Source organism: Cladophialophora yegresii, assembly GCF_000585515.1.
Source record: "Cladophialophora yegresii CBS 114405 chromosome Unknown aczIN-supercont1.2, whole genome shotgun sequence".
NCBI lineage: Eukaryota > Fungi > Ascomycota > Eurotiomycetes > Chaetothyriales > Herpotrichiellaceae > Cladophialophora > Cladophialophora yegresii.
In genome coordinates this window covers 2321785-2348583 of record NW_006913046.1, presented here as the reverse complement: position 1 = coordinate 2348583, position 26799 = coordinate 2321785, and the positions used below count along the sequence as shown (strand labels likewise).

The window sequence follows — 26799 nt, the reverse complement described above, 5'->3', positions numbered from 1 at the left end:
ATTTTACTCGAGCGTTCTAGTGCTTCTACCCCGTACCGTCACGAGCCAAAATCCCGCAGACCGGATCTTCTTTCCCACACAGCCTAGTCACCCTCGCCTCACTCTATTTCTTCTTGTCGACCAGTCTTACTACTTCTTCCCTCAAACAAAAGTACCTCGAACCTCACACATAACACGACATTCGCGACCAATCACAACCACACCAAACAATGGTAGCAGAAACCAAACTCTACGACGCCCTCTCCGTCTCCCCGTCGGCGTCGCAAGACGATATCAAGAAAGCCTACCGGAAAGCAGCCCTGAAATGGCATCCGGACAAAAACAAAGACAGTCCAAACGCTGCCGAGAAGTTTAAAGAAGTCTCACAAGCATACGAGATTCTGTCAGATCCCGAGAAGAGAAAGGTGTACGATCAATATGGCCTGGAGTTCCTGCTAAGAGGGGGTCAGGCTCCACCACCAGGTGCCGAAATGCCTGATGGCATGCCTGGTGGTGGCTTTGGTGGTATGCCAGGCGGTTTCAGCTTTGGAGGAATGCCTGGTGGTGGTACTCGGACGTTCCACTACTCTACAGGCGGCGGCGGGGGAGGAGGTTTCAACTTCTCGGATCCCAATGATATTTTTGCTCAGTTCGCCCGCAGTTCTGGTGGTGCAGGGGGTGACGACGATCCTATTTTCAATCTATTTGGTGGTGGCTTTGGGTCAGGTGGGAGAAGCGGTGGAAGCCGACGGACTACAGGCAATTTCTCGGCCAAGCCGCAAAGGCCACAGACCCCAGAAGTCACCGTCATCGAACGACCACTACCGGTCACGCTGGAAGAATTGTCCACCGGCGCACACAAGAAGCTCAAGATCAAGAGGAAGACATTCAACGCCCAAGGCCAGCGCATCAGTGAGGATAAACTCCTAGAAATGGACATCAAACCGGGCCTGAAGGCTGGTTCAAAGATAAAGTTTGCCGGAGTGGGAGATCAAGAAGAGGGCGGGACTCAGGACATGCACTTCATCGTCACAGAGAAGCCGCACCCAACTCTTACCCGCGATGGCGACAACCTGGTAACGACGATCGAGTTGGACCTGAAAGAGGCCCTAACCGGTTGGAAGCGGACTGTAACAACCATTGATGGCAAGCAACTGAACGTGTCAGGCGCCGGACCGACTCAACCGGGCCATGAAGAACGTTTCCCAAATCTAGGCATGCCGATTAGCAAGAAGCCTGGCGAACGAGGCGACTTTATTGTCAGAGTCAAAGTCAACTTCCCTCGGTCACTTACTGCTGCGCAGAAGGCAAAAATCAAGGAGGCATTGCCATAAAAGACACATTCTAGGAGCGTATGATGTGGCGGGGCTGCATATACCTCCGCCGACGCAGAGTGACCGGAGACCGAACAGCTTGGGCAGAAATACCCAGGGTCAGAATTTTCCGAGAATCCGCTAATCGACACCTTTGAGACCGAGATGAGGGGAGGAAGGACGGAAGGAGATATGCTGCTTCACGGTCCCCCCGAGGACAATGTCCCAGACTAAGAGATACAATCACCTGCAATACCAGAGATGATGATGAGAGACGCACGAGAAGAGAACATGATACCCAATGACGAAACAGGCAGTTTCAGCGAGGTGGCCGAGACATAAGCACTCCCTTGAAGGGTGCTAACGGAAAACAGATCATCCTCTCGAATTGCATAGCATTAGGCAGCGATGGCGTTCATCAGAGGAGTAAGGGATGTTCCGAATCTTGTGGACTAATGCGAGGAAACGAGGACGATTGCATCACGGATGGCGTTTACTACAGACCGTAGCGGAGTGGCCAATGTCGGACGACTACATGATATTCATATGAACGCGAGTTTTCGAGTGCTCGACGAACAAATCAATATTACAGAATTCCATGTTCTGTCAAGTCGCTGTGTTTCTTACAATTCCGTTGATTTGCGTGTTTTCTGACTCACTTCACACGTCTTTGCTGTGTGAGTACAGTATAGAGTATACATACTATACTCCGTTAATCGTAGGCTCACTTCGATCGTCGCATAGCCCCTTCACTTAGGACCAACTACGGGCCCACCACAATGAACGCACCATCAACGGCACTCACAACTTTTCGACAGGCGCTCCTACCTCCACCTCGGCGATCTGATCGACCCCCTGATAATCCGGCACATCAAGCCCATACTTGTTCGCGACATCCTTGCTCAAAAACCGGCCGCCAATGAAATGTCTCTTGCCCTTGTAGAATTGGACGCTCGGCTTCGCCGCCGTCAGCGAGATGAGGTACTCGGGCATGAAATTGTGGCCGACAAACTCCTCGCTCGGCGGGCCGGACTCGACGTCCCACGACGACGGCGTGTCCACCGCCAGCACGGGCACCTTGGACGAGATGATCGACGAGAGAACCTTGTCGAACGGCTCCCGCACGGGCGGTTTGAAGCTGAAGCCGAAGAGCGCGTCGACAATCAAATCCGCGTGGGCGAGCTCGGCGTCAAAGTCTTCCGGCGTGGAGAGGAACGGGATGTGCAGGTGGTGCAGCTGCTTCTGGAGGCCCGTGAAGATGGCCGCGTTGGTCGGTTTGGGGTAGTAGATCTTGGGCGTGTAGCCGTAGTGGTGCAGGTGGCGGGCGCAGACGAGGCCGTCGCCTCCTAGACTCACGCTTCAGAGGAAGGATGAGATAGGGATAAAGAGAAAGAAGTGCGCACCGTTATTCCCCGGCCCACATGCTATGAGGATGTTTTTGCCGTCCTGGGGGGTTTGGACCTTGTACACTGAGCTCGTGAGAATGGCGTGTCAGCTTGGCCTGTGTGCGTAGCTGCGGTGGTGCGTGAAACTGCGCGCTGTGATGGCTCACCGGCTTGAGAGACGCTCAGTCCAGCCAACTCCATGAGTTGGTCGATGGTGAAGCCGCCGTCCTCACTCATGAGCTCCTTATCGAGCTCTGCCGCTTTTTGCGGTCCGAGTGTCTGATGCGTGAGAACATGAGCGTCGATTGTCTCCAGGAATTCCACATGGCAGCGTTTTCTTGTACTGCAGGGCTTATCGTTGAGCGGACTCACCTTCAGCGTCGTCATGTTTCTGTATCTTCTGCTCGTCAGGATCGGAACTGGTTTGAGAGGAAGTGCCTGGCGCGGGATGAAGCTGCGAAGCGTTTGGAGCATAACCCGGCTTGTATATTTCGGTTGACTGAAAATCAAATCACTTGGTGTAGACGTGGCTTTGACAAGTGTAACGTGTTTTTGGTATCAAGATTCACTTGCACTGCTCTGTCCGCTCAAGCGAAGCATATCGTCATAGTTGGGACGAGCATTCGGGGGGTCGTTATCAATCCGCCAATCAGACGCCCAGCTGGCTCGCTCCGCACAAGGCTGAACGAAGTTCGAGGACGAGTTGCAAGGCTGAATTCTCTTTACTGTGTACGGAGTACCTTAAGTAGCTTTCCTCTTCGGCATCAATCGAGCATCCATCCTCCACGAGATCATAACGTCGCGCACTTCTCCCTATTCGACCTCTCGGACCACACCTCGACGCTCTCCCCTCTCCCCATCCCTCATCGCCGTCAAAGATGGTCCTCCGCATCCGCCTCGCCCGCTTCGGCACGAAAAGAAAACCAATCTACAACATCATCCTCGCGCAGGCAAAATCGGGCCGCGACAAGAAACCCATGGAAGTCCTAGGGACGTATAACCCGATCCCCCAGACTCCGCTCGCCACGCCGGACACGCCCGAGCTGCTAGAAGATGGCACGAAATTTGTGCCCAAGAAACAAAAGGACGTGCAGTTGGATTTGATGCGCACGCGGTATTGGCTTGGTGTCGGCGCGCAGCCGACAGAGCCGGTGGAGAAGCTGTTACGCCTGGTAAGTTGAATGTTTGTCGTCAAAATCACGTTCACGACGAAGGGCAACGATGTCGCGCATGGGACACAGAAGAGCAGAAAAGAAGAGCGAGCAATAACCCTCAGGAAGGGCTGCGCACGCGTTCTGCTGTATGTCTGTGTGTCGAGCATGCATACTTATATACATCATCGCACTCGTCCGACATGATGGTGTCATTATCCTTACTGTTACACCTACTAACCACGGGCGCTCGTTCGCAGATCGGCCTGATCGAAGCGAAACCCTCGACCGTCAAGCGATTTCCCACAACACCATATAAACCACAAGTACAGGAACAGGCACAACCGGAGCCAGCAGGACAGACGTAGGGAGTGTAAATTGGGAATCGAAAGGGCGTATACACCTATTTACATCGTCCAATGTCGGGCATTCCGCGGGCATAGCGAGCGGCGTTTGAGATTGAATTTGATGTCGGGATGGACATATACCAATGACAAGCCCGGACGGGAGCTTGTGGAATATGGGTTAGAGCATTGGAATACGAATGGATATCCAAAGGGACCCTCTAGCGCCATGGACGGGTGCCAGCACAACACCGGCATCCTTTTCTGTCGCCGCGCAGAGATATCCGACAAGTCGTCACCGAGAAATGTGGCAGGGAAATAACACCCCTGGGCCCCATCTGTTTGCCATACCCGTTTGCGCAGGCGTGGGCAGGCTGAGGAGTGGGAACCAGCCGAACGGACCGCAAGCTCAATCAAGCACAAGCTGTGCGTGGGATGCTAGGGGTTTCACGATTTGCCCGGAAACAGCTCACTTGTAGCTGCTCGCTCTGCAGAGCCGTGGCCACGTCTCAGAAAATGGTTGGAATCAGCAAATTGTCGTCGTGAACGCCTTGTGGCTAGCTCATCTATATGCAGAGGGTGCTGGTGCTAGGAGTGCATGTAGCCTCAAGAAAGTACGATGTCCGCCAGATAGACGTCTTGCTCATGAATGCATTCTGCCATGCCACGGGTCGTTCGGTGGCTTCATCATCTCTGTCTATCTGATCTCTATTTTCATTGTGCTTCTTATCGACACTCTACAGTAGCCAGGCTCTGGTCTCATTCCACTGCAATGGCTTTTACCTCATCTCATCCACCTTACCTCGACTCACTTCAGAGCCCGCTCAATCTCCCCCGCCACAGTCCTAAACCGCGGCTCGTCGAGATATTTCCCCTGTTTCAGCTTTCCCAGAGTGCTAGGAACATCGAAGATGTCCTTCGCCGCACTCTTCAGTTCGCTGTCACCCTTGAAGAAGACCAATATCGTGCCCAACGCCACTAATGAGCGGTAAGCAGGCTCTGTCGACTGGCTCGCCGGGTTGCCTGACGAAGCAGAGTGGTTGACGGCTGGGAAGGAGACCAGCAAGTTGGTTAGGTCGGCGAGCAGCTCAAGGGCGTGGCTGGCGTTGGCCTCGCTATCACCTGCGGAAGTGGTGATCAGGACCGCAATGTTGAGGTATAGTGTCGTCAGAGCGATGGCGACCGAGACATCAGAGAAGACGAATTGTGCGACGGGTTTAAGAGATCCGACAATGGCATCGAGATTTTCTTCCACCAGCCGACGACCGGTGGACGAGCCGTAGAGCAGATTGGAAAAGAAACGCATCGAAATCATCGCGAGTTTGTTGTTGTCTCGCAAGAAACGCTCGTCGAAGATTCCACTATTGAGAATACCGACCACGGTGTTGAAACTATCAGCACCTGAGGAGGGAAATTCCTGTGCCGCTGCTGCAATGAATCGGAGCAAGTCCAGAGCCGCGAGTCTGTTGGCGGGAGGTTGCCATCGTGTAACGACCTTAGCAAGAATGGAGACCGCCGATGAGATGGTCGGAGAGGTGGCTAATGATGCCTTGCCAGAGAAGTTGTACTTTTCTAGCTGTTGGGCGACGTCTGATAGGGTCCTGATTTCATCAGGTGAGAGCGCTAGTTCGGTGCCGGAGTAGTCGGCATTCTTCTTGTTGATCTGGGCCATCGCTGCGCCGGGCTTGCCAATTACTACTGACAAGTATTCCTTCTGCGGCAGCGTTTGCTTGTTCGGTGTGGGTGGTGGAGGCTGGTATGAGGATGTGGGAGCGTCACCGGGTCGATACCGGTTCTCAGTGCCCCATGGGTCTGCACCCGTGGGTGCCTGTTGGCCAAGTGTGGCACCTTGCGTGTTCTTGATAATGAAGTTGGCAGTTTCTTCGAGGTATGACATCGGCAATTCATGATCTTGCAAAAACTTCGTGGCTGCATCGTATGGATTTTGATTGATGTTGTAAGGCAATTTCAGAGGAGGTTTACCGTCTTCAATGTCGATATCAAAGACGTAGTCATATTCCTTCCCGTTGTATGCGGTCTTGCCACTGGACGCAGCAGAATCAACGACCTGGCCGATCTTTATCCATTGTTGCTGTGAGGTTGACCACTGGTACAGACATGCCGAGCCGTCGTCCTCTTTGACGATCTGACTCTGGCCCTCTTTCGTGCCTACCTTGCGCTTGAGGAAGTCTGGACCAGGCAGATCGGTCATGTTGATCTGGCCGATCGTCTGCTGAGGTATGCTCGACGCTTGCAGGGACTCTTCGAACGCCGCCAGAGTCTCCGCACCAGCAACACGCTCTGGATCCCGTGTAAAGATACGCGCAAGCTTGTCGCTCGTCCCCACGATGATATCCCCATTGGGAGAAGCTGATACTGACCACACTGAAATAGCCGGCAAGGTAATGACTTGGGTGCAATTCTGGCCTTCCCATATTCGGACTGATCTGTCCTCTCCTGAGCTCACAAGCTGGCCGGAGGGCAGAACTGTAAGAGAATAGATGAAGGATTCATGGCCGATCAGGGAAGCGACCAGTTCCCCCCTCAAAGTCCAAAGACGGATGATCCCATCGTTTGTGGCAGCAGCGATCTCAGCGCCAGTGTGATGTCCTTCGGGGAGTTTGGCAAGAGCACGGACAATATCTTGAGCATCCCAATAGTGTCTCAACTTCCCTCGGACATCGAAGACTCTGATGTGTCGATCTGCACATCCTGTGACAGCCGTCTCCCGGTCAAATGCCAACACCGACCAGACAGTCGCTGTATGTCCTGCCAGATCGACAGCAACCTCCCATCTGCCAATTTCCCAGATCTTTGCTGTGCTATCCCAACTGCCGCTCACAAAATAGTTGGCCTCGGCGCAGACGTCTATCGAGCACACTTGATTGCTGTGCCCAACCATGAAAGCATCGGCATTCATATCTGTCGTTGTTGAGGGTTGCCGCGCTTCAATGAGCGCATCTTGTCCCGAGGAAAGTACAAGACCTTCTTCGAACTCTTTCGAGGGTGGGACATACGCAAGGCATGTCTTGAATTGAGCGCCATGTGAGGATTCTGTATCGTCGTATATTGGAGGCGAGATAGAGGTGCGCTTCCATATTCTTGTCGAGCCGTCGCGGGAAGCCGTTACCGCGAAGGAAGGGTCGGGGAGCAATACAGCGCGTACCTAACACCACGCATGTTAGCTCTGAAAGTCAATATGAATCGGGGTAGAACGCACATCGCTCTTGTGGCCGCTGAGCACGGCGCTCAACTTGAAATCAGATATCCCACCACTCATCTTCGGTGGTTGGTTGGTGTCAGATGCATCTGCATACGAGGTCGGAACGAGATCAGTTCGCGAAATGACAAGGCTGAAAGAAATATGTGCGCGCAGGCAGTGGTTTCCACTCTGCTTTTCACTTTCATGCCACTTCACAGCGTTCGACTGCCACTGACTCTATGACAGCCTTGCGTGTGACGTAACGCTTCAGCCTCGCTGTCCCCCACGCACCTTCACGCCTAAATATGTCCTTTCACAAAGTTGTCAGCTCCTTCTATTTTCTCTTGCAATCACATCCGGCTTGCGAAAGAGGGTGCGTATGTCGTATAGATATATCATAGCGCATGACGCCGGAATCATGTCTGTCTGTCGACCCTCAATTTCGCCCGGTGGTACAACAGAGGAGCACTGTTTATCAAGATGGCTTGACAAATGCATCAGGGATTTCTACGGAGTACAGCTCTGCCAAATATCAAACAGCAAACCACTCCCGTCTCCTCGTACCTGCGAGTCATGTGAACTGGGCTGCGCCTTTGTTCCCGCTCCATCGCACAGACTAAAGGGTACCCAGGACGGTGTCCTTTCAAAAAGCAACATCAGGCCACTATATTACGAACAGATTCGAGGACCTGTTGTTTCCTGAAGTCAATACCAACCTGGATCAACAACAGAGCCTAGGACGGTAATGTGAGCCTTGTGTGTGAAGCGGCCACCTCACCTGTCTTTCAAGCGAAATGACCACCGGACTGAACGCTTTGGATCACATCAACAGCAGACTAAGGACAGTCTAACCAGTCCGGATTTCAATGGAGTTATCTCACTGCGCAAGAACACCTGAGAAACAGGACAACTGATGCTTAATAGTGCTATTTCTGTGGTACTCCCCGTGGGTTCTTTAATCACACTGATTTTACTCTGTATGAGGCTTGCCAACACCTAACCAACAGAGTCCTACAAGGGAACTGTTTCACCCATAATGGGTCCCATCATCCTTAAATCAGGTCAGTACAGGTACCACACTTCATAAATGGTGGACTCACATGGCTGGATATCGGTCACCCGGGATCTCACTTGCATCGACCGCCGCCCTCAGCTCCTGGACCTCCTGTCCAGTCAACTTCAGACTAGCTGCGGCAGTATTCTCCTCCAGATATTTGGTCGTTCTCGTGCCGGGGATTGGGATGATATCTTCCCCTTGCGTCATCAGCCAGGCGATACAGGCTTGTGCGGGCGTGGCTCCGTGGTTCTTTGCCACAGCCTGGAATTTGTGCACAAGGTTCATGATCTTCACAAAGTTCTCTGGCGAGTACTTGGGCGCCAAGCGACGGAAGTCATTGGCCGGCAGGTCATCCAGGGCCTTGATCTGTCCGGTCAAGAAACCCCGCCCAACAGGGGAGTAGGCGACGACGGCGACACCAAGCTCCCGACACGTGCGCAGCAGGTCGTTCTTCTCAATGTCCAGCACAAAGGGATTATATTCGACTTGCAGCGCCGAGACTTGGTGGACGGCACATGCGCGACAAAGAGTCGTTGGTGAGACCTCCGAGAGCCCAATGTATCGAATCTTGCCTTGCCTGGAGATTGTTGTTAGCAACGACGACGACGATTGATCAGTACCTGCATGCGAGAGTTCTTACTTCTTCAACTCCACAAGAGCTTGGATGGTTGTCTCGATGGGTGTCTCCCTGTTGACCCGATGGCAATAGTACAGATCGATTGTCTCGACACCCAACCTCTTGAGACTCCTCTCGCACGCCTCCCTGATGTACTCTGGGTCCGAACTCTCGCTTTGCTGGAAGTCTTCGGTAAACTGCAACCCGAACTTCGTTGCCAGGAAGATATCCTTGCGCTTTTCTGGGTTTTGCTCGAACCATTTGCCAATGATGTCCTCGCTGTCGAAGTACACGTCGGCGGTATCCCAGAACCGCTCTCCAATTGCGTGAGCACGGTCAAGAACGGCCAGCTTTTCCGCTTCGGTGTCCTTTTGGCCGTACGCGCCACCAATGCTCATTGCGCCGAACCCGATAGCTGTGACCTGGGGACCGTTGCGGCCCAGTGTCCTCGTAGGTGTCGACATGTTTGTAGGTTTCTTGCAGAATACTCAACCTGAGCGCTGATGGTGAAGAGGAAGTGCCACAATGAGAATGTGATATGAAGCTGGAGTACACTACCTCCAGCATTGAGAGATCCTCCTTCTTATATAGCCCTCTCGCTGGGCGCATGTCCTTCGCAATCTACATGGTTTGATCCGCTGACGTGCGAAGCTCTATTAACTGCTAACCCCGCCCTCGAGTCATCGAGTACAGCAGAGTTCAAAGCGTTCCCGTGCTCCAGAAAGTGCCGGTGATGTATTTGATAGAAGCCAAGCGACCGTAAAGGTACACACGCTCCGTGCTGGGTGCCACGCTTCTGCAGCTAATCGGCCCAACTCCCCCACAATGTCTCTCGCGACCAACAAGATCGCTCAGCATCCCGTGCTGGCCATTCAGAGCTGTAGCTCGTGAGAGGGGGCGAGGACGAAATGTGGCCTCTCGGACACCTTCAGCCGTGCCCGTCCGTGCCAAGCGACATTGGTTATAACATTCGGGCCAAAGATACTCCAAACATCTCATCTGTCCATACTGAATTTCGTGGGCAGTGGCTGTCTGTCCTCAGTCTATGACTTCACGAATGGATGGCTTGATCTAACTTAGGATTGTGCACACGGTGCTAACCATCGCGACTCCCTCTGGCCAATGGACAGTATTTCTGGTGGCGGCGATCCTCGACAAACCGGCCAACATGTCGTGCCGTTGCCTCATGACACGGCACCTGGTGACACCAAGGAGAGCGCCCGTGGCCTCAAAGTCAGATCCCGACAAGGGTGCGGCACCTGCAGTGAGTCTCCGTGCGTGCCATCCATGTGTCCACGTCCCACGCCAACCGAGACGGACGCAGGAAGAAGCGCATCAAATGCGACCAGGTCTGGCCCGTGTGCCAGAAATGCAAGGCCGCCGCACGGGTGTGTCATGGCTACGGCGTCTGGGGCGGAGGAGGTAAACCTTATGGTCCGGACGGCCACCGTTCGAAGACTATACGTCCCGCCGCTTGGGTTAGTTTAATGCATCAGTTCGGCGGCACTGGCATGACAGCCGAGCAGCACCTGTCGCTCGAGATGCTCCGGCTCAAAATAGGCGTCAAACTCTCGGGCGTCTTCGACTCCGAGGTCTGGGACAGGCTCATGCTGCAGGCCAGCGCCACCGAGCCAGCCATCCTACATGCTGTTGCGGCGACTGGGTCTACCTATCGGAGCGATCGTCTTGCGAGGGGCGAGTACGTCTCGATCGACGGGATGGACAGCGAAGGCATCCGTGCATTGGTCGAGTATAACTTCGCGATTCGGTGTCTGACAGTCCATCTGAGCCGCACTGTTACGGACATATGCTCCCTCCGCGTGGCGCTGATCACCTGCATGTTGTTCATCTGCTTCGAGTATCTTCGCCGCAACCTGCGCACGGGGGATACACATCTGGTCAACGGCCTACGACTTCTCCGCGACATTCAAGCCCGGCGAGGACGAAGTGCTGTGGCTGTCGGAAACGCACCGAATTGCATGGACGACAATCTCGTCGAGACCTTCGCGCGGCTGAACCTCCAGTGCGCCTTGTTTGGCATGCATTTGCTGCATGCGCAGATTCCGCGACGGTCGCGCCCAGAATCTTTGTGCGCTTTCGAGATCCTCTTCATGTTCGAGTCGGTACAGCAGGCGAGACGCCAGCTCGACGAACTCCTCGCCGGGACATATCATTTACTCCAGCAATGTTGCCTGAGCGAGCGAGGGCACAGCTACAGCAGGAACGAACCTAGGCAGCCTGACCTCGACGCCTAGCAGCGTGACCAGGTCGAGCTCAAGTCCAGATTCGCGCGCCTGGTTGCGGACGTACGACACAACGCTGGCGCGATCAAAATCTAACCTCACCCTCACCCTCACGCTATCGTACATGGTCGTCCGGATGTATCACACCATGGCCACCTTCATCGCGTCGGTGTGTCACCCGCTAGGCCGCGACTCCGACTTCGACACCCCAACCGCTGCCTTTGTTTCCACCATCGAACAGGCAACCGACCTGTCGGAAAAGGCAAAGCTGCACACATCAGTATCCCAGCGGGAGTCTCGTCTCACCACATCAACAACAGCTGCCACAAAGAGGAATAAGAAAACCTTCACAGTTGACATGGGGTTCATCCCCGTGCTTTACTTCACCGCGCTCAAGTGCCGCGTGCCGCGCATTCGACGGCAGGCGATTAAATTGATGCAAGTATCCCCTCGTCGCGAGGGCGTCTGCGACGGCGAATTTACGGCCGCAATTGCGGGCCGGGTTGTGGAGATAGAGGAGGGCGGGTACTTTGCGGGGTTTGACGTCGAAAGGGAGTTTGATACTTTTGACATTGCCGTCGTCGGGTGGTGACTGCTCGGTCTTGCCGACGCTGCCGGAGGAGTCGAGGATCCATTGGGTGGATGTCATTTTGCCGGAAGAGGGGCTAGAAAATACGGTGCTGCGGTGTATCGTATCCGGCGTCGATGGGATCCTCGGAATGGTGTGTGGCATGTGGAAAGGAGAAATCATAGCGTTACCCCGTCATTGCGGCATTGAGGTAAGTCGTGAGGGATCCTTGTGTTCGTAGTATCCCTCCCCTAGCTCAACACCGCGGATCGGATGTAAGTCCCTTGAACGGAGTGCGTGGCCTGGAAGGAATTGTCGTACGCTGGGTATGCCATTGCTTTCGAGGCCCTGTTTCCCACGATCTGCAGATAGCGCCCATTCGCTCCCGTCGCGCTTCGGTCTGATCAGATGGCAACGCCTTTGGGCGCGACAGGGACGCTCTTTTCCAGAGTAGTTGCCTCGTCGGGCACTTTGCCCTCGGTCTTCAGCTTCTCCTCCACTTTCTCATTCCACTCGAGCATGTGCAGGCACAATCCCTCCAGAGTGGTATGTCCGGGATTGTAACCCAGCTCCTTCCTCGCGCGGGAATCGTCATAAATGATATATATAGTCGAGTAATTGAACATGGCAGGCTGAAGCATGGTGAGTTCGAAATTCGTCACTGCAGGTAGGAAATTGAGATGACGGCGCTGCAGCACGATATACCCTTCCAGGAGGTGCGCGATCAAGATAAGCAAGGCAGCAGGGACGGGTGTGAACTTCACGGGCGTTTTGGGGTGAGCCAGCGTGCTCAGCAGGCGGTACAAATCTGTGTAGCGAAATGGAGGGCCGGGATCGCTGACGCAGTAGGCGTTGCCACCCACGTCCCGGCCCTCGACGAGGCGTGCTTCGTACGAGAGGTGAGCTAACGAGACGTTCTGCGCGGAGACATATTGAAGGACAAGCGGATATAGCCAGCTATTGCCACGAAGGAAACTGTCAGCCATTTGCCGTGGACGTTGAATAGGGGGAACATTGGCTCACGTTTGAAGACCGCCTCGTCTGAGATAGTCGTAGACGACAGAATTCCGATTCTCAGCGCCGTGGCCGTAGATGGCGTGCCCGGGTCTGATGGCACCGGTTCGGAACCCTGCTTTCTTGTCGTCCGCGTCGGTTACCAACTTCTCTGCCAGTGCTTTAGAATAGGCGTAACAGCCTGCAAAGTTTTCGGCTTTGTCCAGCGACGGCGGCTCGGCGTTGTCCGATATCTGGATGAAGTTTCTGGGATACTTTTGCCAGGGTGGAAAGAGGAAATTAGCTGGTCGGATGCCTATGCTGCCAGATGAGGTGGCGATAAAGATGTCGCATCCCGCCGACCGGGCGGCCTCGAGCACGTTTCTTGTGCCGTCGACATTCACTTTCATGTATGTGCCGAGAAAGTCTGCCTTGCCATAGCCGGCATGAATGTAGGCAACGGTGTGAAAGACCGTTAGTGGTAGATTGGCGTATTCAGAGGGCCAGGCAATATTAAAGACCTTTTCGACAGCCGCGCGATCCGTGACATCGGCTTTGAAATACGGGACATTATTTTTGACGGCCAACTCGCGGATGGGAGGCTGGAGATCGACGATGCGGATGGCAGCAGGGTTCTGGCCACGCATGATCAAGTGCTCGACCATCCAGCCGCCGACGAGACCTTGAGGCGGTTGGTCAGACAAAGGGAACGCATACTAAACACGTAAGCCACCCACCTGATCCTCCGAACACGATGTATCGTCTATCCTGCTTTGGAGGCAGATATTTCTTGAAGTCTGGTCTGTTCTTGCGGCATTTCTCGTAGGCATCTCGAATGACTTCGTCTGTCCAGGGCTTGCCGGCGATCTTTTCGACCTCTTCCGGGGTGGTGGATAAGACGCTGTTGATGTGGTATAAAAAGGCACTTAGGCCAAGGCCGACGACGAAGGCGAGCAGAAGGATTTGAAGCCACATGTTTTCCAGCAGTCAACGAGAGATGATCGTGAGGCGGTGAAGTCAGCGACAAGATGACATTGAAGGACTCTAAGGGCAGTCTCCTCGTTTATATACCGTGTTTTCGATAACACACGTAAGCCTCGTGGGCCCCTCAGATAAATAAATAAATTGAGGAGGGGATTGCAAAATGACGAGGAATGAATCTGTGGCCTCGCGACTCCATATGGATAGTGGATAGGCATCAATATTCTGATGCTTTCTCTTCCCGTGTACAGCTTACCCTTGGTGGGGGATTATTCTCGTTAGACGAGATTGTGGACAAGAAATGACTGCTGGTGGCCTGATGATGGTGACTTCATTTCACACCGTCTGCCTCTTCTAGCTTAGTTTACGAGGGGTCGTACTTGGTGAAAGACGCCAAGCCATGGTAGGGAGTCTTCGCGCATCGCACATGCTGACATCGGACACCTGTGTTGAGGTGCGGTGGCACCGTGCGGCGTGGTGTGTGTGGAGTGTATGTATGATGATCTAAACTATGGAAGATCCGAGAGGATCTCAATAGAAGCCATCACGTGCTATCACGTGATAGGGACGTGTGTAAGAAGCACTATGGTGCAGGTGCACCCGCAACAACCTGAAGGGTTCGATTCCTCTGTGACCGTTCAGACGTAGAGTACTGTACCGACCGATTGCCTGGTGTTGGCTAGAAATAAACTCTCAAACACGCCGAGTCGGATGCGACTTTCACTGCTTGGCCGGAACACGAATTCCCGGATCACGCTCTCGGGTCCCACAGTGCTGCCAGCACTGTCTATAAAATCGAAATCATCATGCACGCCTGTATAGCTGCCAATTGAGGGCTTCTCGATAGGGCGGCCGAAGGTGAAATGGGCAACACTGCCGCGAAAACATCCAACATCGCTTGGAGATGGTCAATCAGCCTGCTCACCCTGGCTCTGTTGGCTGGATTGTACTCATGGGCCGATTCCGTCAAGGTATGGGAAAATGGAACCCCTAGTGCTCTCTTGTGCTAAGTGGCTGCCTGCATTTAATAGTCTAAATGGTACATCTTCGACCACGTAGACCTGCAGAAGCTGGTTGACCAAAGCCTGGCCCTGTATCCCAACTCAACAGCCGGCGTGGTTCACAACATTGTTTCGACACTCCGCGAGATACACGGACCTGTGCTTATCGGCGTCGATCCTTTCCCTGGTGCCGATCCCAGCAAGCACGACATCTCACCCGTCTCGCCATATCCAGGGCAATGGATGTTCAACAATGCCGGTGGTGCGATGGGTTCGATGTACATCATTCACGCCAGCATCACCGAGTACCTGATCATTTTCGGCACGGCGCTCGGAACTGAGGGCCACTCTGGCCGCCATACAGCGGATGACTACTTCATGATTCTCGAGGGTGAGCAGTGGGCTTATCCGGCACACTCACTGGCACTCGAGCGGTATCCTAGAGGAAGCATGCACCATCTCCCCAGAGGCCAGGTCAAGCAGTACAAGATGCACCGTGGAGCGTGGGCGTTGGAACTGGCTCAAGGCTGGATTCCTCCGATGCTACCATTTGGGCTCGCCGACACTGTATTCTCAACGCTGGATTTCCCTACGTTTGCCCGCACCGCGTGGTTGACGGGTCAGAAGATGATCGGCTGTCTGCTCGTTGGCAAGATCTAGATCGCAAGGCGTGGGATCCGCAAGACAGCATAGAATGACGAGATTGCTCATACCACAATGGCGTCTTGGTATCCTGCCTCTACAGGCACCTTTCCACTGTTGCCTGTAGCTTGTGCTGGCCTGACCATGACGATCTGCACGTACCATCCGTTCTTCCTGCCGGGATCCGCCTCGAGCCTCTCGTCCTCGAATTCTTGACCTTTGTCCCCCCCATTGTCCCATCTCTTTAGGTCGATCCAGATTTCTGCCCCGGGCCATTCTGCCTTCCTGAAGCCAAAAGCCCCGTACACGCTCATACCGGCAGGACTAGCCTCCAGCATGGTGGGCAACCCCAGATCATCGGCCTCACGACACGCATGACGCATGAGCATACCGCCCGCACCACGGCGTTGGTGTGCAGGATCCGTGTAGAGGAAGTCAATGACCATATGTGCGCCGAGAGTCTTCATCGCATGCTTGCGAGCGGCCACCATTGGGCCGACGAAGGCATTACCCAGCGCCTCGTTCTCATACGTCAAGCCGTGCACGGACTGGTCCGGATTGTCGATGACCTCTTGAGTACCGGTATCTGGATGCGGGCCTCCTGCAGGGACGAGATAATACTTGATTGCAGCAATGACACGCCCGCGCGGCCTCCCTGAGACCTGTTCAGTCCCGGTACTGCGCTCTTTGTGTTTTGGGGTAGCTTCATCTTTCAGTTCGTCGTCGACTACAACAACGAATCGACATTGCCGTTCATTCTGCAACGAATGCGTGTGTCGATCGAGGTATTTCTGAGTTATGACAGGATGAGAGCTTTCGGGGCCGTAGTATGCTGTCTGCATGAGCTCGATCGTCATCCATGCTGCGAAATGTATTCGTGCGACGGCAGGCAGGAGCTTGAAGTCCGTGACACGCTCTGGTGAGAGCGTGTAAAGGTGCAGCGTCATCTCACTCGACTCAATTTCTCAAGCTCCTGCTCAAAGCGTCTCGCTAGCAGTTATGTGCTTTCCCAGATTCAAGTAGTTTCACACGCTCAGGCAATCACAATGGTTTACCTGCATCATAGCACCACTTGACGATTCGCTGAAGTCAGTTGCGCTTCTATTGAGTGTGCTTTGGCGAGCAGCGTACCGACCGTGGCTCAGTTTGGCATCAATGCGACGTCAGATGCAGAGAAAAGACTGGCCTTCATCTTTGCCGCCTCCCACTAACGCTCCACCGCGCGTGCTGCACAATAACGAGTACTGTACTGTGTACATAACTAATCACATCTTGTTTAGCGTGTCGCAGCGACTTCGACACTCGTACTCGGTTTCTTCTGCGTACTGAATCAGTTGGTCACCTTCCACCTCTGACTTGGGAGAAAGAGCATTGTAAAGGTCCGTTCCCCCTTGTCAGATTGCTTGACCCGAGCCGAAGACTAAGCCAAAGACTTACTTCTCTTTCAGCACGTGTTGGATGCATTTCTGAATCTGTGAAGACTGGCGAGTTGTCGTGCAGATGTTAAATTAAAAGCCCTCTTCCCTCAAGATTGCAATTTCGCCGGTTAAAGAAACGCGCCTCCTCGGAGCCAATCACCGTCATCTCAACCATCACGGCCTGTCGAACACACCTGGTTCACCGAGCACAAGCTGCCATTCGATTTGTATACCTGCATGCAGAATGGTTCCGGGTCTTCTGCAGAAGAGCTATGGCATTTCTACCCCCTTGCTCATGCTGTATCCCAGAATCCTTAAATATGGATGGGACGCCAGATGGCATCAAATGTCTTCGCCTGGCCGTGACCCGTTCGCTCGTTTTTTACCTGGTTCACCATGAGGTTCGCTGAGATTTGCGTCCACGTCGCTGCCGCTGCACTCTCACTGTCCCTTGCGACCGCACAAACCATCGCTCAGATCAATGGCAACAGGTTTATCTCACCCTACCGCAACCAGAACGTCTTCAACGTGACGGGCTTAGTCACTGCCACGGGGCCAAATGGACTATGGATCCGCTCCACGACGCCAGATTCGGACATTCGCACCTCGGAATCCATCTACGTCTTCGGCAGGATACCCAGTAGTCTCACAGTGACGGCCGGGGACGTGATCGTCCTCGACGGACTCGTCTCCGAGTATCGCTCCAGCGCGGCATACCTATACTTGACCGAGATAACTCGCCCCACCAATGTCCAAGTAGTGTCACGCGGCAATCCGGTCAAGGCTGTCGTGTTAGGCAAGCAAGATACCAGCCCACCCACGGAGCAGTACACGGTGCTCGACGAAGGTGATGTTTTTGCCCTACCAAACAACGCAAGCCAGATCTCGACCGCCAATCCCGTGCTGCAACCATGGGCATATGGTCTTGACTTCTGGGAGAGTCTCAGCGGGGAACTCGTTGCCGTCAGGGGCGCCTCCGCCGTCGCCAAACCAAACTCCTACAATGAGACCTGGATCACGGGGGACTGGAGGAAGACCGGCAAGAACAGCAGAGGTGGCTTGACCATGACGGCCGGGGACGCCAACCCGGAAGCCATCATCATCGGCGCGCCTCTGGACGGGACCGACAACCCCACCGACATCAAGCTGGGCGACCAGCTCGCGGACGTCACGGGTGTCGTCTACCAGCAATTCGGGTATTACTACATCCTGCCACTGACGGCACTCAGCGTGACTGAGTCGATGTCGCCTACCCTCCCACCACCGGTAAGCTGGACCTCCAAGGGGAACTGCAACAAAATCACAGTCGGGCAATACAACGTGGAGAACCTGGCGGCCAACTCGACCCACTTGCCATCCATCGCCCAGCACATCGCTTACTACCTGAACTCCCCGGACCTGGTCTTCCTCCAGGAGATCCAAGACAACAGCGGTCCGACGGACGACGGCGTCGTCTCCGCCAACGCCACGCTCGAGGCCCTCGTCACGGCCATCGAAGCCGCGGGCGGTGTCTCGTACGCGTACACCGACATCGACCCCCAGAACGACCAGGACGGCGGTCAGCCAGGCGGCAACATCCGCCCGGCATACCTGTACAACCCTGCTGTGTTGAACCTGAAGACCAACAATGGAATCAACCCCACTACCCCGGGAACCGTCCTCGACGCCAACGCCGTCTACCCCGGCCCGAACCTCAAATATAATCCCGGGCTCATCGACCCGTCGAACCCCGCGTGGGAGGACTCGCGCAAACCGATCGCCGCGCAGTGGGAGACCGTGGCAGGCGACAAGGCCACGCTCTTCACGGTAAACGTGCACTTCACCTCCAAGGGCGGCAGTTCCACCATCGAGGGTGACCCTCGCCCGCCTGTCAACGGGGGTGTCGACCAGCGCATCGCCCAGGCGACCGTCGTGGGTGACTTTGTGGCGCGCATTCTCGCCGAGGATCAGGCGGCCGCGGTTGTCGTGGCCGGGGATTTCAACGAGTTTGCGTTCGTGGCGCCGTTGGAGACGTTCGTAAACGTGTCTGGGCTCGTCAATCTCGATGATGCCGCCGGTGTTGCGGCGCAGGAACGGTACACGTATCTGTTTGAGATGAACAGTCAGGAACTGGACCACATGTTTGTGAGTCCCAAGATTGCGGGATCGCCTGGGGGCAGGCCCGACTTGAAGCACGTCCATGCGAATACGTGGGTGAGTTATGCGGAGCAGCTCTCTGATCATGATCCTAGTGTGGCGAGGTTGGATATTTGCTAGCGAGCTGGGAAAATCAGATCGGTACGAAGTACACCTACAGTATATGTGTTGGAGCTAGTACATACGGTCATGAGCACGAAACAGGATGAAGTACGGTGTACGGAGTTTTGGTATCGCTAGGTACCTACCTGTAGGTATGAAATACTGCCAGCGCGACTACTCGTACGAGAACTTGGAGATGGGATCCATACGAGCAATCAATCGGCCGATACATGGACATCCTCACCCAATTTACTGTATCTCATATTCCGTACCGCCCGTACCGTAAGGTGGAAAACTTTGGCTGTCGTCAAACCTCCCTCTTGGACTCGCGGTCATCAAGCGCCAAGGCTGTTCATCGATTTCTTGCGCGTCTAGCTCGTCGAGCCGTCATGTCATGTCACGTCGGCCCATACGAAAGCCGCCCCTAGCCCCGGTATTCCCGCCAACCCTGATTCCTGCAACGCCGGAATAACACCTAGATCTAGCCTCAGGGACAGTGCCGCGAGCGCCTGCTCGTACCACGGAATATGCTCCCCATCGTAGATCACTGACGTGACGACAACGTCAACCGGGAGGACACCAGATTTGTAAGGGCCCGAAACCAACCCCGCCACGGCCATCACGTTGGTCGTCGCCGTCATGGGGATCGAGTTGTTACCCGCGGCTATGAACACGTTCGGCAAGGACGCGGTTCCAACGGGCATCCCGTCCACGGACATGTTCATGGTGAGATCGCCCAGCTCGAACTGCGAGACAGAGGGGTTGGGGATGGAGATTGTCCGTTTGCCTTGGTGCCGTTTGCCAAGGGGGGAGTGATGATTTGGAAGGACGTCATGTTGAAGTCCTTGAGAGCGTTGAGGCCTAGTAGCATAGCTCGTCAATTACTTACTGAGATCGGACCCCGCCCACCACACGGGGGTAGGGTAAACGCGCTGAGGGAGAGCGAGCAGAACAGACCTCTCATCGTAATCTTCTTGTTGTAAGCCACCGTGGTGGCGGGCCACGCTCCCTTATGCAGCATCCCCTTTCCCACGAGGTAGAAATTGTACTCGTCCCTCCCGAGGGCCATGCGCGTGTACTTGTTGAATTCGGTCACGTTAATGATCTCCGCGGTATTCGAAATCTGGATCTGCGTACCACTCCCGGCTTGGGCTCCGGGTACACGGACCCTCACGAAGGGGGTTCGGCAGTCCGGAGCCAGGCAGAGGCTGCCGTCCCAGGGGTCAAGGGTCGCTCTTTCGCTGCTGTTGGTCACGAAGACTGTGGTCTGTTCGAGCTGGAAATTTTTCATGCTCGGGACCAAGATCGATTGACTCGTTACCATCAATTCTGCGTTGTTGATGGCGTCTTGTGCCGTGTTGGGAAATGCGACGTAGGGGCTTCTGGATGTCAGCATGTCGCTGTGTCCTGCACTGGAATGTAGGTACTGACATGGGGAATACGACGATGATGGTCACCACGATGAGGAGTGCCATGGGATATGCCCACCACCATTTTTTGCAGTGGCGCTTGAGCATTTCCGGTGTGTGTACCAGTCCGCCTGTCTTCGAAGGGCCGCTTGGAAGGCCCCACTTTCTTCGGCCAACAATTTTCACCTTGTTGCTGTGGTAAATTGTCTCTCCATTGTACCTTTCCTTCTGAATGAAATGCCAGCTGATCTGAATGAAGTGTTAGGAATTGTGCCTGAGCGTTTCCCTGGGAGTATTAAATGTGACTCGTTCCGCGCCCAAACACCGGAGCTCTGCAAACAACGCGATCCAAACATATATCGCCCACGTTGGTGATCAGGTCGTTCGTAGCATCCACGACCGCTGAAGAAACACATCGTATAAGCGCCGATATTGCAAACCCTGCCAGATCAAGTCTCTCTGTTTTTCAGCAAGTAGCTCAACTCTGTTGGTGGTTGAGGTAAAGGGCAAGCGCATGTCAAAAGCTAGTAGCAGCCGTTCGTACCACTCTCCAAAAGACGTAGGAGGCGCCCACACATACTTGGCCTCGATGGGTAGAGAGATGGATGAAACTCAGCTGTTTGAGCGACGGTTGGGGCAGCCTTACCGACATCACTCGCTCCTGGGCTTCGTGTCTGTAGGCGCCGTTTAATTAGCCCCGATCACCACAGGCGGACGCCCAGCTCCATCTCCATCTGAATGTACCCGTCAAGCTTGAGCGGTTTTGAGCAGAGCTGAGAGCATGTCACTCATCTCTAGAATGCTTGTAAGAGAGTTTATTTGCAATTCGCGTGGAATTTGCGGAGTGCGGTACTTCCGTTCCTTCAGCGACTCTTTCGCTGGCGTTCTGATTGCCAGCAGAAACCAGGAGATGTCTGATAGGAGCCTTATCGATGAAGCTCGAGGGTCCCTAGGCCAGGATCTGCCTGGGTATACTAGTCAGTCAAAGGCATCGACAGAACACCCTCGGAGGTGCATCCTTCGACGGAGCCCTCCTCTTTAATGAAGTTGCGACAAACTCGCAATAGTCGGCGTCGACATTGAGAGCTTAAGGGAAGGTAGCTTGTCACACTCAGAGCAACGGGTACGTGAAGGTCACTTCCAGCAGAAGCATTCCGGAGTCTGTGCTGAGTGACGAAAGTTGCGATTTGACGCGGTTTCAATACGAGTTGTGGTGGAGTTGAAGCAAACCTCAGATATCGCTCACTGAAACTGCTTGATCTCACCTCGCTTACCCCTCGCCTCACTTTTCATTCCGGCCGAAGTACCTTAACTAATTTCTTCTCCCGATGGCTTCCTTACTTTTCTCCCTTACGGATATTGATTCCGTGGCTACCACATGATCGCGCCCATTCATTTTGTCGGGTGAAATTCTTTCAAGAAGGCCTCACCCAGGCCCCCATCCGAGCCGAGGCATGGTTGTGGGCAGGCTGGAGTCTTCAAAGAGGCCCAGGCGACCAAGATCTCATCCCTAGTCTCACCTCGTATCCTTCACCTGGAGTTGCCTTCGTGTCACGACTACGAGATACTTACCGTAAAATCGGTGAACAGTCATGAACAGGGCCAATTTCCACACAATCGACAGCATCACCCACTTGTGGGAGACTCTCAACCTCCCGAGGGGAGCTCTTAAATCCGTCAATATCCCAGACGCCGATACCATATGTCTCCCGTCGTCGTTCAAGATCGGTCATCTAGCACAAGCTTCGATAACTCTGACAGCTCTACTCGCAGCTCTGGTACACGCCCAGCGCGAAAACCTAACTTTCATGCCGCAGGTCACGGTACCTGTCCGCCATGCCGTCCTGGAATTCAAGTCCGAGCGGCTCCTTACCATTAACGGCAAGCCTACGCCCTCAGCATGGGGCCCGATAGGCGGTCTGCACAGGACTTCGGACGGATATGTACGCGTTCATGACTCATTCCCGAATCACCGCGCCGCAACCAAGAAGATGCTTGGCCTCGCTGAAGACGCGGACCGAGAAGCTGTGGGTCGCGCGATCGCGAGCTGGAAATCTATTGATCTTGAAGATGCAGCTGTCGATGCTGGCGCTGTGGTTGCCGCCTTGAGGAGCTTCGCGCAGTGGGATGACTTGCCTCACGCGAAAGCCGTGGCAGACTTTCCCATTCAAATCACCAAGATTGCTGATTCACCGGCTGGGATCCCTGGACACCTTGCCGCCGCTGGTGGTACGGAGCGGTGTCTCCACGGTCTGCGGGTTCTGGAGCTTAGTCGCGTTATCGCTGCACCAGTGGCCGGGAGGACGTTGGCCGCCCACGGCGCGGATGTGCTCTGGATTACGAGCCCGAATCTGCCTGATCTACCGAGCATTGATCGGGACACGGGCAGAGGTAAGAGGACTGCACAGCTGGATCTAAACCGACCAGAGGATCTGGAGAAACTGTTAGAGCTCATCGACCACGCGGATGTCTTCCTTCAGGGATATCGTCCGGAAAGTCTAGCAGCGAGGGGTCTCTCGCCTGCGCAACTCGCCGCGGGACGAAGTCAGGATGGTAAGAAGGGTATAATCTGCGCGAATCTCTGCGCTTATGGTCCCACCGGCCCGTGGAAGCAACGGCGAGGCTTCGACTCCCTGGTGCAGACATGTTCGGGAATGAATGTCTCTGAAGCCGAGCACTTCGGCCAGACCGATCCTCCTGCCAAGCCAATGCCTTGTCAAGCACTCGATCATGCGAGCGGGTACTTTCTCGCAGCCGGGATATTAGCTGCTTTGTATCGACAGATCAGGGAAGGTGGGTCATGGCAAGTCGACGTCAGTCTAGCTGGAACGATGAAGTATATCAGGAGCTTGGGCCAGTATGAAGCCTCATCGGAGTTCCGGTGGGATGCTGACTCCACGGAGGGCGTGCCTGAGGAGTACCTCGAGTCCAGAATGTCTGACTTTGGGACACTGAAGGCTGTCAGACATGCTGCCACCATCGAGGGTATTAACGTGGGGTGGGATATCATGCCCAGACCATTAGGCTCAGACGAGCCCAGCTGGCTGTGACCTATATTACACAGCCGCGTGTCCTTCGTGACACCGATACGTCTTGCCCGTCGCAATCAAAGTCTCACGAAGTTTCAACTGCATAGCAGGCGGAGGTCGGAGCCACGTGAGGATGACAGTGGGCCTGGTTCTGGGAAGTCACGTCTCGACTGTATGAATAGTAAGTCCTACTGATCTTAGATCCCTCCCTCCACCACCAGAGCAAGATTGAAGAGCATCCCGCACTCCGCTTTTGACTGTTACCTGATGCCGCTTGTAAATGCTCACCTGAGCTCTTCCCCGTTACTGTCCATTCGACATCTTATCTGGAGAATCCGACTTCGATCGCTTCCTGCGCACGACGGTATGCCTGATAATATCACCCTCATCCCGGTGTGCCAGCCATTCACCAATGCCATATTTCTCGGGCGCCTTCCTCACGCCTCGACCACCACCACCGACGATGAGGTTTCCTGGACGGTAGTGTGGGTTCGCTTGCATGCGTCTGATGACCGAGATATGGATCTGTGCATCGTCGGGCATGTCTCGAGTTTCACCCATTGGAAGCGGCCTTCATCAACAGTGAGCTAAACATTGCACCACTACTGAAACCATATACGTTGACTCACCAACGAATTGCTTTCCACTTCCCATCCTGCAGATCCATTCGTCGAAATGGAAGATATTCCATCATCTTCCAGAAAGACACGGTGCCACGAGGCAGGCCACTGCCGAACTGCAGACAATCGTGAGCTACAGAGTCAGTGAACGAGCTCTCGAGCCTTTCGGTAAACGCTTGGCGGGTGGTAGTATCCTCAGTTCTTTCGCCAAACTCGTCCACTGCATGAGGCGAGCATCCCAGGCGAGCCATCTTCCTGGGCACGATTAGCCCTCGTAGCGGTACAGCATCCAGAAACGACATACCCAGGGTCAAATTTCAACCCGGCCCTTTCCGCCTCGTGTAGCATCCACACTAGCGGCGTGTGACTGAGCATCCAGTGCTCTCTGTCTGTGATTATATGTCAACGGTGCTGCAATGACAGAGCCACAAGTGCTTAGAGAGCCCTGCAAACTTTCGGAAAGCATTGAATGCTCACCAGACTTGTCCCAGCCACCACCGATGTCACCGTGACCACCTGCGAACCTGGCTCACTTACTTCAGTGGGCGCACTGACGGTCTCTTTACAATGTTGCTTACCACACTTCTTGGATGTCTTGTGGACGATGTGCTCCGGACCATGTGCGTCTGGCATGCCTCCGTGGTGATTTAGGTCTTTCACGAAGATGCTCGGTGGAAGCAGAATGCATGGGTCCAGCAAGACTGTCGGATGAGCGTTTTGGTACTACCTGATCAGGCACTGATAAATGGCCACCTATCGAGTTTGAGAAAGCAATCCTTGGACCCTGTTGTGTTGAGTTTTGCTCGTGGGACTCCTGGTTTCCGACTTTCTCATTCATCTGCGCGAGGTCCGACTCGTACCGATGTAATTCGGCCCCGATGTGGTCCGCGTGTGGCTGGTGGCTTCCACCGATGAGGTCTTGTCGGAACTTGGCTCGCCTTTCGTCGATGGAGACGGCATGGCGTATGACCTTGGCTGATGAACGGGCGGTGTAAGGAAACTTGCTTCTCTGCATCCACGCAGACTCGAACCGGGGAACCGAGTTGACCGTGTCAAAGAGACCGAGGAACCGAATCCGGCGTACTGGTCTGCTGCTACATTGGGTGTTAGATCGCTTGCATCAGTCCTCCGGCGGCATCGGGGCCGTGCCTCTGAGCACTCACAATGTTTCTCGGAAGCCTCGCATGAACTCGTACTGCTCTTTCTCAGCTTTCCGGGCCTCTTCACTGCCATCATTGCTCCTGGCTGCCCATTTGGCATAAGTCTTCCAAGCAAATCGTATGAGCTCCTCGTTACCGGCTGCCAGCAGCCCGATGTGGTCCAGCATTTCTGCCAGGAAACGAGCGGTATAAGCTCCACGGCTGAACCCAAAGAAGTACAAATCGTCTTCGCAGCTGTAGTATCGCATGAGGAATTTGTAGCCGCCCATGACGTGGTCTGCGAAGGACGTGCCGACGGCCTCGTCTTTGGTTTTGAGGTACCATGACCGTATTCGGCCGAGGGTCGACGTTGTTTGGATCTGCGAGCGTGAGCACACCAGCACTTAATGGCAGGGTAACGTACCGAATGAGTTGTAATATACGTCCCGATGCCCGGCTGGTAGAATGTGTACATGTTCACGTCAGTGCGGTCGAGCATGCGGTAGAGCTTCAAAATGTTGCTGTCGGTCTCTTTGCCGCTGAACTTGTTGCCAGTGCCCTCCAATACCGTCACTAGCTGTCACACAACTTGGCAGGCCCGGCACTTACATCAAAACAGAGCACGAAAATATTCTTCTGGCGGTTCTGGCTTGGTTCTGGGACGGCCATGGTAATGACAAGCTTGAGTCAAGGGAAGGATGAACGCAAGGCATAAGGATAGCAGCAAAGAAGGGGAAACGGTGATGATGATGGGGTGGAATCGTAAGTATAGACAGACTTTGACAGGCCTGGCGGAGCAACGAGGGCACGGCGGACATGAATCAGACATCAAGCATTGACGTGGATGGCAGTGTGTAGCCCCTTCCATCTGCCCGTTTTGGGATTCACAGCAGGATCATGGGGTGCATGTCGTGACTGACTGCATACACTCGTGGTCGGACCTGACCACCCGTATCCAGGCATTTTCACCGTGGTCGGGGCAAGACGGTAACACTCGGATGCGACGTCGCTGAGTCGTAGATCTGCAACGCAGACCACGCTATTAGGCACGCTTCTGATTCGAGATAGAAGCCGTGTAGAGTACGTGAAGTGCCAGGCTTCATTGCTTGCGGTGCTTGGTGCGGTCACACAACTCCGCTCCTGCCACCCACCAGCACAAATGGTGTGTCCGTGGTTGATCGCTCGCTAATGGGTTTCGGTAGATCGTATTAAGTGCTGTGCTAGGTATCTTCTACATCGATCATACCTCGCTTCGTCAGGTGAAGCCCGAAAGAGGGCGCACCTTGACCGATTCTGCTGTCGTTGCTGAAGGGATTGACTCGTGTGCAGTCAGATATCGGGCGGGTGCTGCTGACCGCCAATCGATATGGCTTGAAGACAGAACTGTATGCTTAGACAACGGGTGCATGGATTGGCTGAAGGAGAGCGATCGACGTTCGACCGACAAGCGAAAGATAGTCGAGGAAACCTT

At 54.4% G+C, this 26799-nt stretch overlaps 14 protein-coding genes across 14 annotated transcripts; 7 read left to right on the top strand and 7 right to left on the bottom strand.

Moving 5' to 3' along the window:
- Positions 1–209: 209 nt before the first annotated feature.
- On the top strand, positions 210–1313 carry A1O7_02776 (DnaJ like subfamily B member 4; the record flags this gene model as incomplete). The annotated part of the gene is made up of 1 exon (XM_007756806.1): positions 210–1313. One exon carries the CDS (start codon positions 210–212, stop codon positions 1311–1313), a length of 1104 nt encoding a protein of 367 aa, XP_007754996.1.
- Positions 1314–2093: 780 nt separating this feature from the next.
- On the bottom strand, positions 2094–3064 carry A1O7_02775 (uncharacterized protein; the record flags this gene model as incomplete). The annotated part of the gene is made up of 3 exons (XM_007756805.1): positions 2094–2638; positions 2696–2761; positions 2845–3064. The coding sequence occupies 3 exons, from the start codon at positions 3062–3064 to the stop codon at positions 2094–2096; spliced, it is 831 nt and encodes a 276-aa protein (XP_007754995.1).
- A 491-nt stretch (positions 3065–3555) lies between these two features.
- Positions 3556–3858, top strand: A1O7_02774 (30S ribosomal protein S16; the record flags this gene model as incomplete). Its single annotated transcript, XM_007756804.1, has 1 exon — positions 3556–3858. One exon carries the CDS (start codon positions 3556–3558, stop codon positions 3856–3858), a length of 303 nt encoding a protein of 100 aa, XP_007754994.1.
- A 1122-nt stretch (positions 3859–4980) lies between these two features.
- On the bottom strand, positions 4981–7452 carry A1O7_02773 (uncharacterized protein; the record flags this gene model as incomplete). Its single annotated transcript, XM_007756803.1, has 2 exons — positions 4981–7338; positions 7393–7452. 2 exons carry the CDS (start codon positions 7450–7452, stop codon positions 4981–4983), a joined length of 2418 nt encoding a protein of 805 aa, XP_007754993.1.
- A 1018-nt stretch (positions 7453–8470) lies between these two features.
- On the bottom strand, positions 8471–9511 carry A1O7_02772 (alcohol dehydrogenase; the record flags this gene model as incomplete). Its single annotated transcript, XM_007756802.1, has 2 exons — positions 8471–9008; positions 9072–9511. 2 exons carry the CDS (start codon positions 9509–9511, stop codon positions 8471–8473), a joined length of 978 nt encoding a protein of 325 aa, XP_007754992.1.
- Positions 9512–10169: 658 nt separating this feature from the next.
- On the top strand, positions 10170–11302 carry A1O7_02771 (uncharacterized protein; the record flags this gene model as incomplete). Its single annotated transcript, XM_007756801.1, has 2 exons — positions 10170–10297; positions 10372–11302. 2 exons carry the CDS (start codon positions 10170–10172, stop codon positions 11300–11302), a joined length of 1059 nt encoding a protein of 352 aa, XP_007754991.1.
- Positions 11303–11438: 136 nt separating this feature from the next.
- On the top strand, positions 11439–11882 carry A1O7_02770 (uncharacterized protein; the record flags this gene model as incomplete). The annotated part of the gene is made up of 1 exon (XM_007756800.1): positions 11439–11882. The coding sequence occupies one exon, from the start codon at positions 11439–11441 to the stop codon at positions 11880–11882; it is 444 nt and encodes a 147-aa protein (XP_007754990.1).
- A 380-nt stretch (positions 11883–12262) lies between these two features.
- On the bottom strand, positions 12263–13826 carry A1O7_02769 (uncharacterized protein; the record flags this gene model as incomplete). Its single annotated transcript, XM_007756799.1, has 3 exons — positions 12263–12815; positions 12882–13533; positions 13589–13826. 3 exons carry the CDS (start codon positions 13824–13826, stop codon positions 12263–12265), a joined length of 1443 nt encoding a protein of 480 aa, XP_007754989.1.
- An 869-nt stretch (positions 13827–14695) lies between these two features.
- A1O7_02768 (uncharacterized protein) lies at positions 14696–15493 on the top strand (the record flags this gene model as incomplete). The annotated part of the gene is made up of 2 exons (XM_007756798.1): positions 14696–14803; positions 14864–15493. 2 exons carry the CDS (start codon positions 14696–14698, stop codon positions 15491–15493), a joined length of 738 nt encoding a protein of 245 aa, XP_007754988.1.
- Positions 15494–15540: 47 nt separating this feature from the next.
- Positions 15541–16422, bottom strand: A1O7_02767 (uncharacterized protein; the record flags this gene model as incomplete). Its single annotated transcript, XM_007756797.1, has 1 exon — positions 15541–16422. The coding sequence occupies one exon, from the start codon at positions 16420–16422 to the stop codon at positions 15541–15543; it is 882 nt and encodes a 293-aa protein (XP_007754987.1).
- Positions 16423–17289: 867 nt separating this feature from the next.
- A1O7_02766 (uncharacterized protein) lies at positions 17290–19149 on the top strand (the record flags this gene model as incomplete). Its single annotated transcript, XM_007756796.1, has 1 exon — positions 17290–19149. The coding sequence occupies one exon, from the start codon at positions 17290–17292 to the stop codon at positions 19147–19149; it is 1860 nt and encodes a 619-aa protein (XP_007754986.1).
- Positions 19150–19523: 374 nt separating this feature from the next.
- Positions 19524–20606, bottom strand: A1O7_02765 (uncharacterized protein; the record flags this gene model as incomplete). The annotated part of the gene is made up of 3 exons (XM_007756795.1): positions 19524–19975; positions 20089–20510; positions 20563–20606. 3 exons carry the CDS (start codon positions 20604–20606, stop codon positions 19524–19526), a joined length of 918 nt encoding a protein of 305 aa, XP_007754985.1.
- Positions 20607–22132: 1526 nt separating this feature from the next.
- A1O7_02764 (uncharacterized protein) lies at positions 22133–23590 on the top strand (the record flags this gene model as incomplete). Its single annotated transcript, XM_007756794.1, has 1 exon — positions 22133–23590. The coding sequence occupies one exon, from the start codon at positions 22133–22135 to the stop codon at positions 23588–23590; it is 1458 nt and encodes a 485-aa protein (XP_007754984.1).
- A 282-nt stretch (positions 23591–23872) lies between these two features.
- On the bottom strand, positions 23873–25997 carry A1O7_02763 (uncharacterized protein; the record flags this gene model as incomplete). Its single annotated transcript, XM_007756793.1, has 8 exons — positions 23873–24140; positions 24199–24444; positions 24494–24578; positions 24667–24713; positions 24768–25283; positions 25353–25708; positions 25753–25887; positions 25938–25997. 8 exons carry the CDS (start codon positions 25995–25997, stop codon positions 23873–23875), a joined length of 1713 nt encoding a protein of 570 aa, XP_007754983.1.
- Positions 25998–26799: the final 802 nt, after the last annotated feature.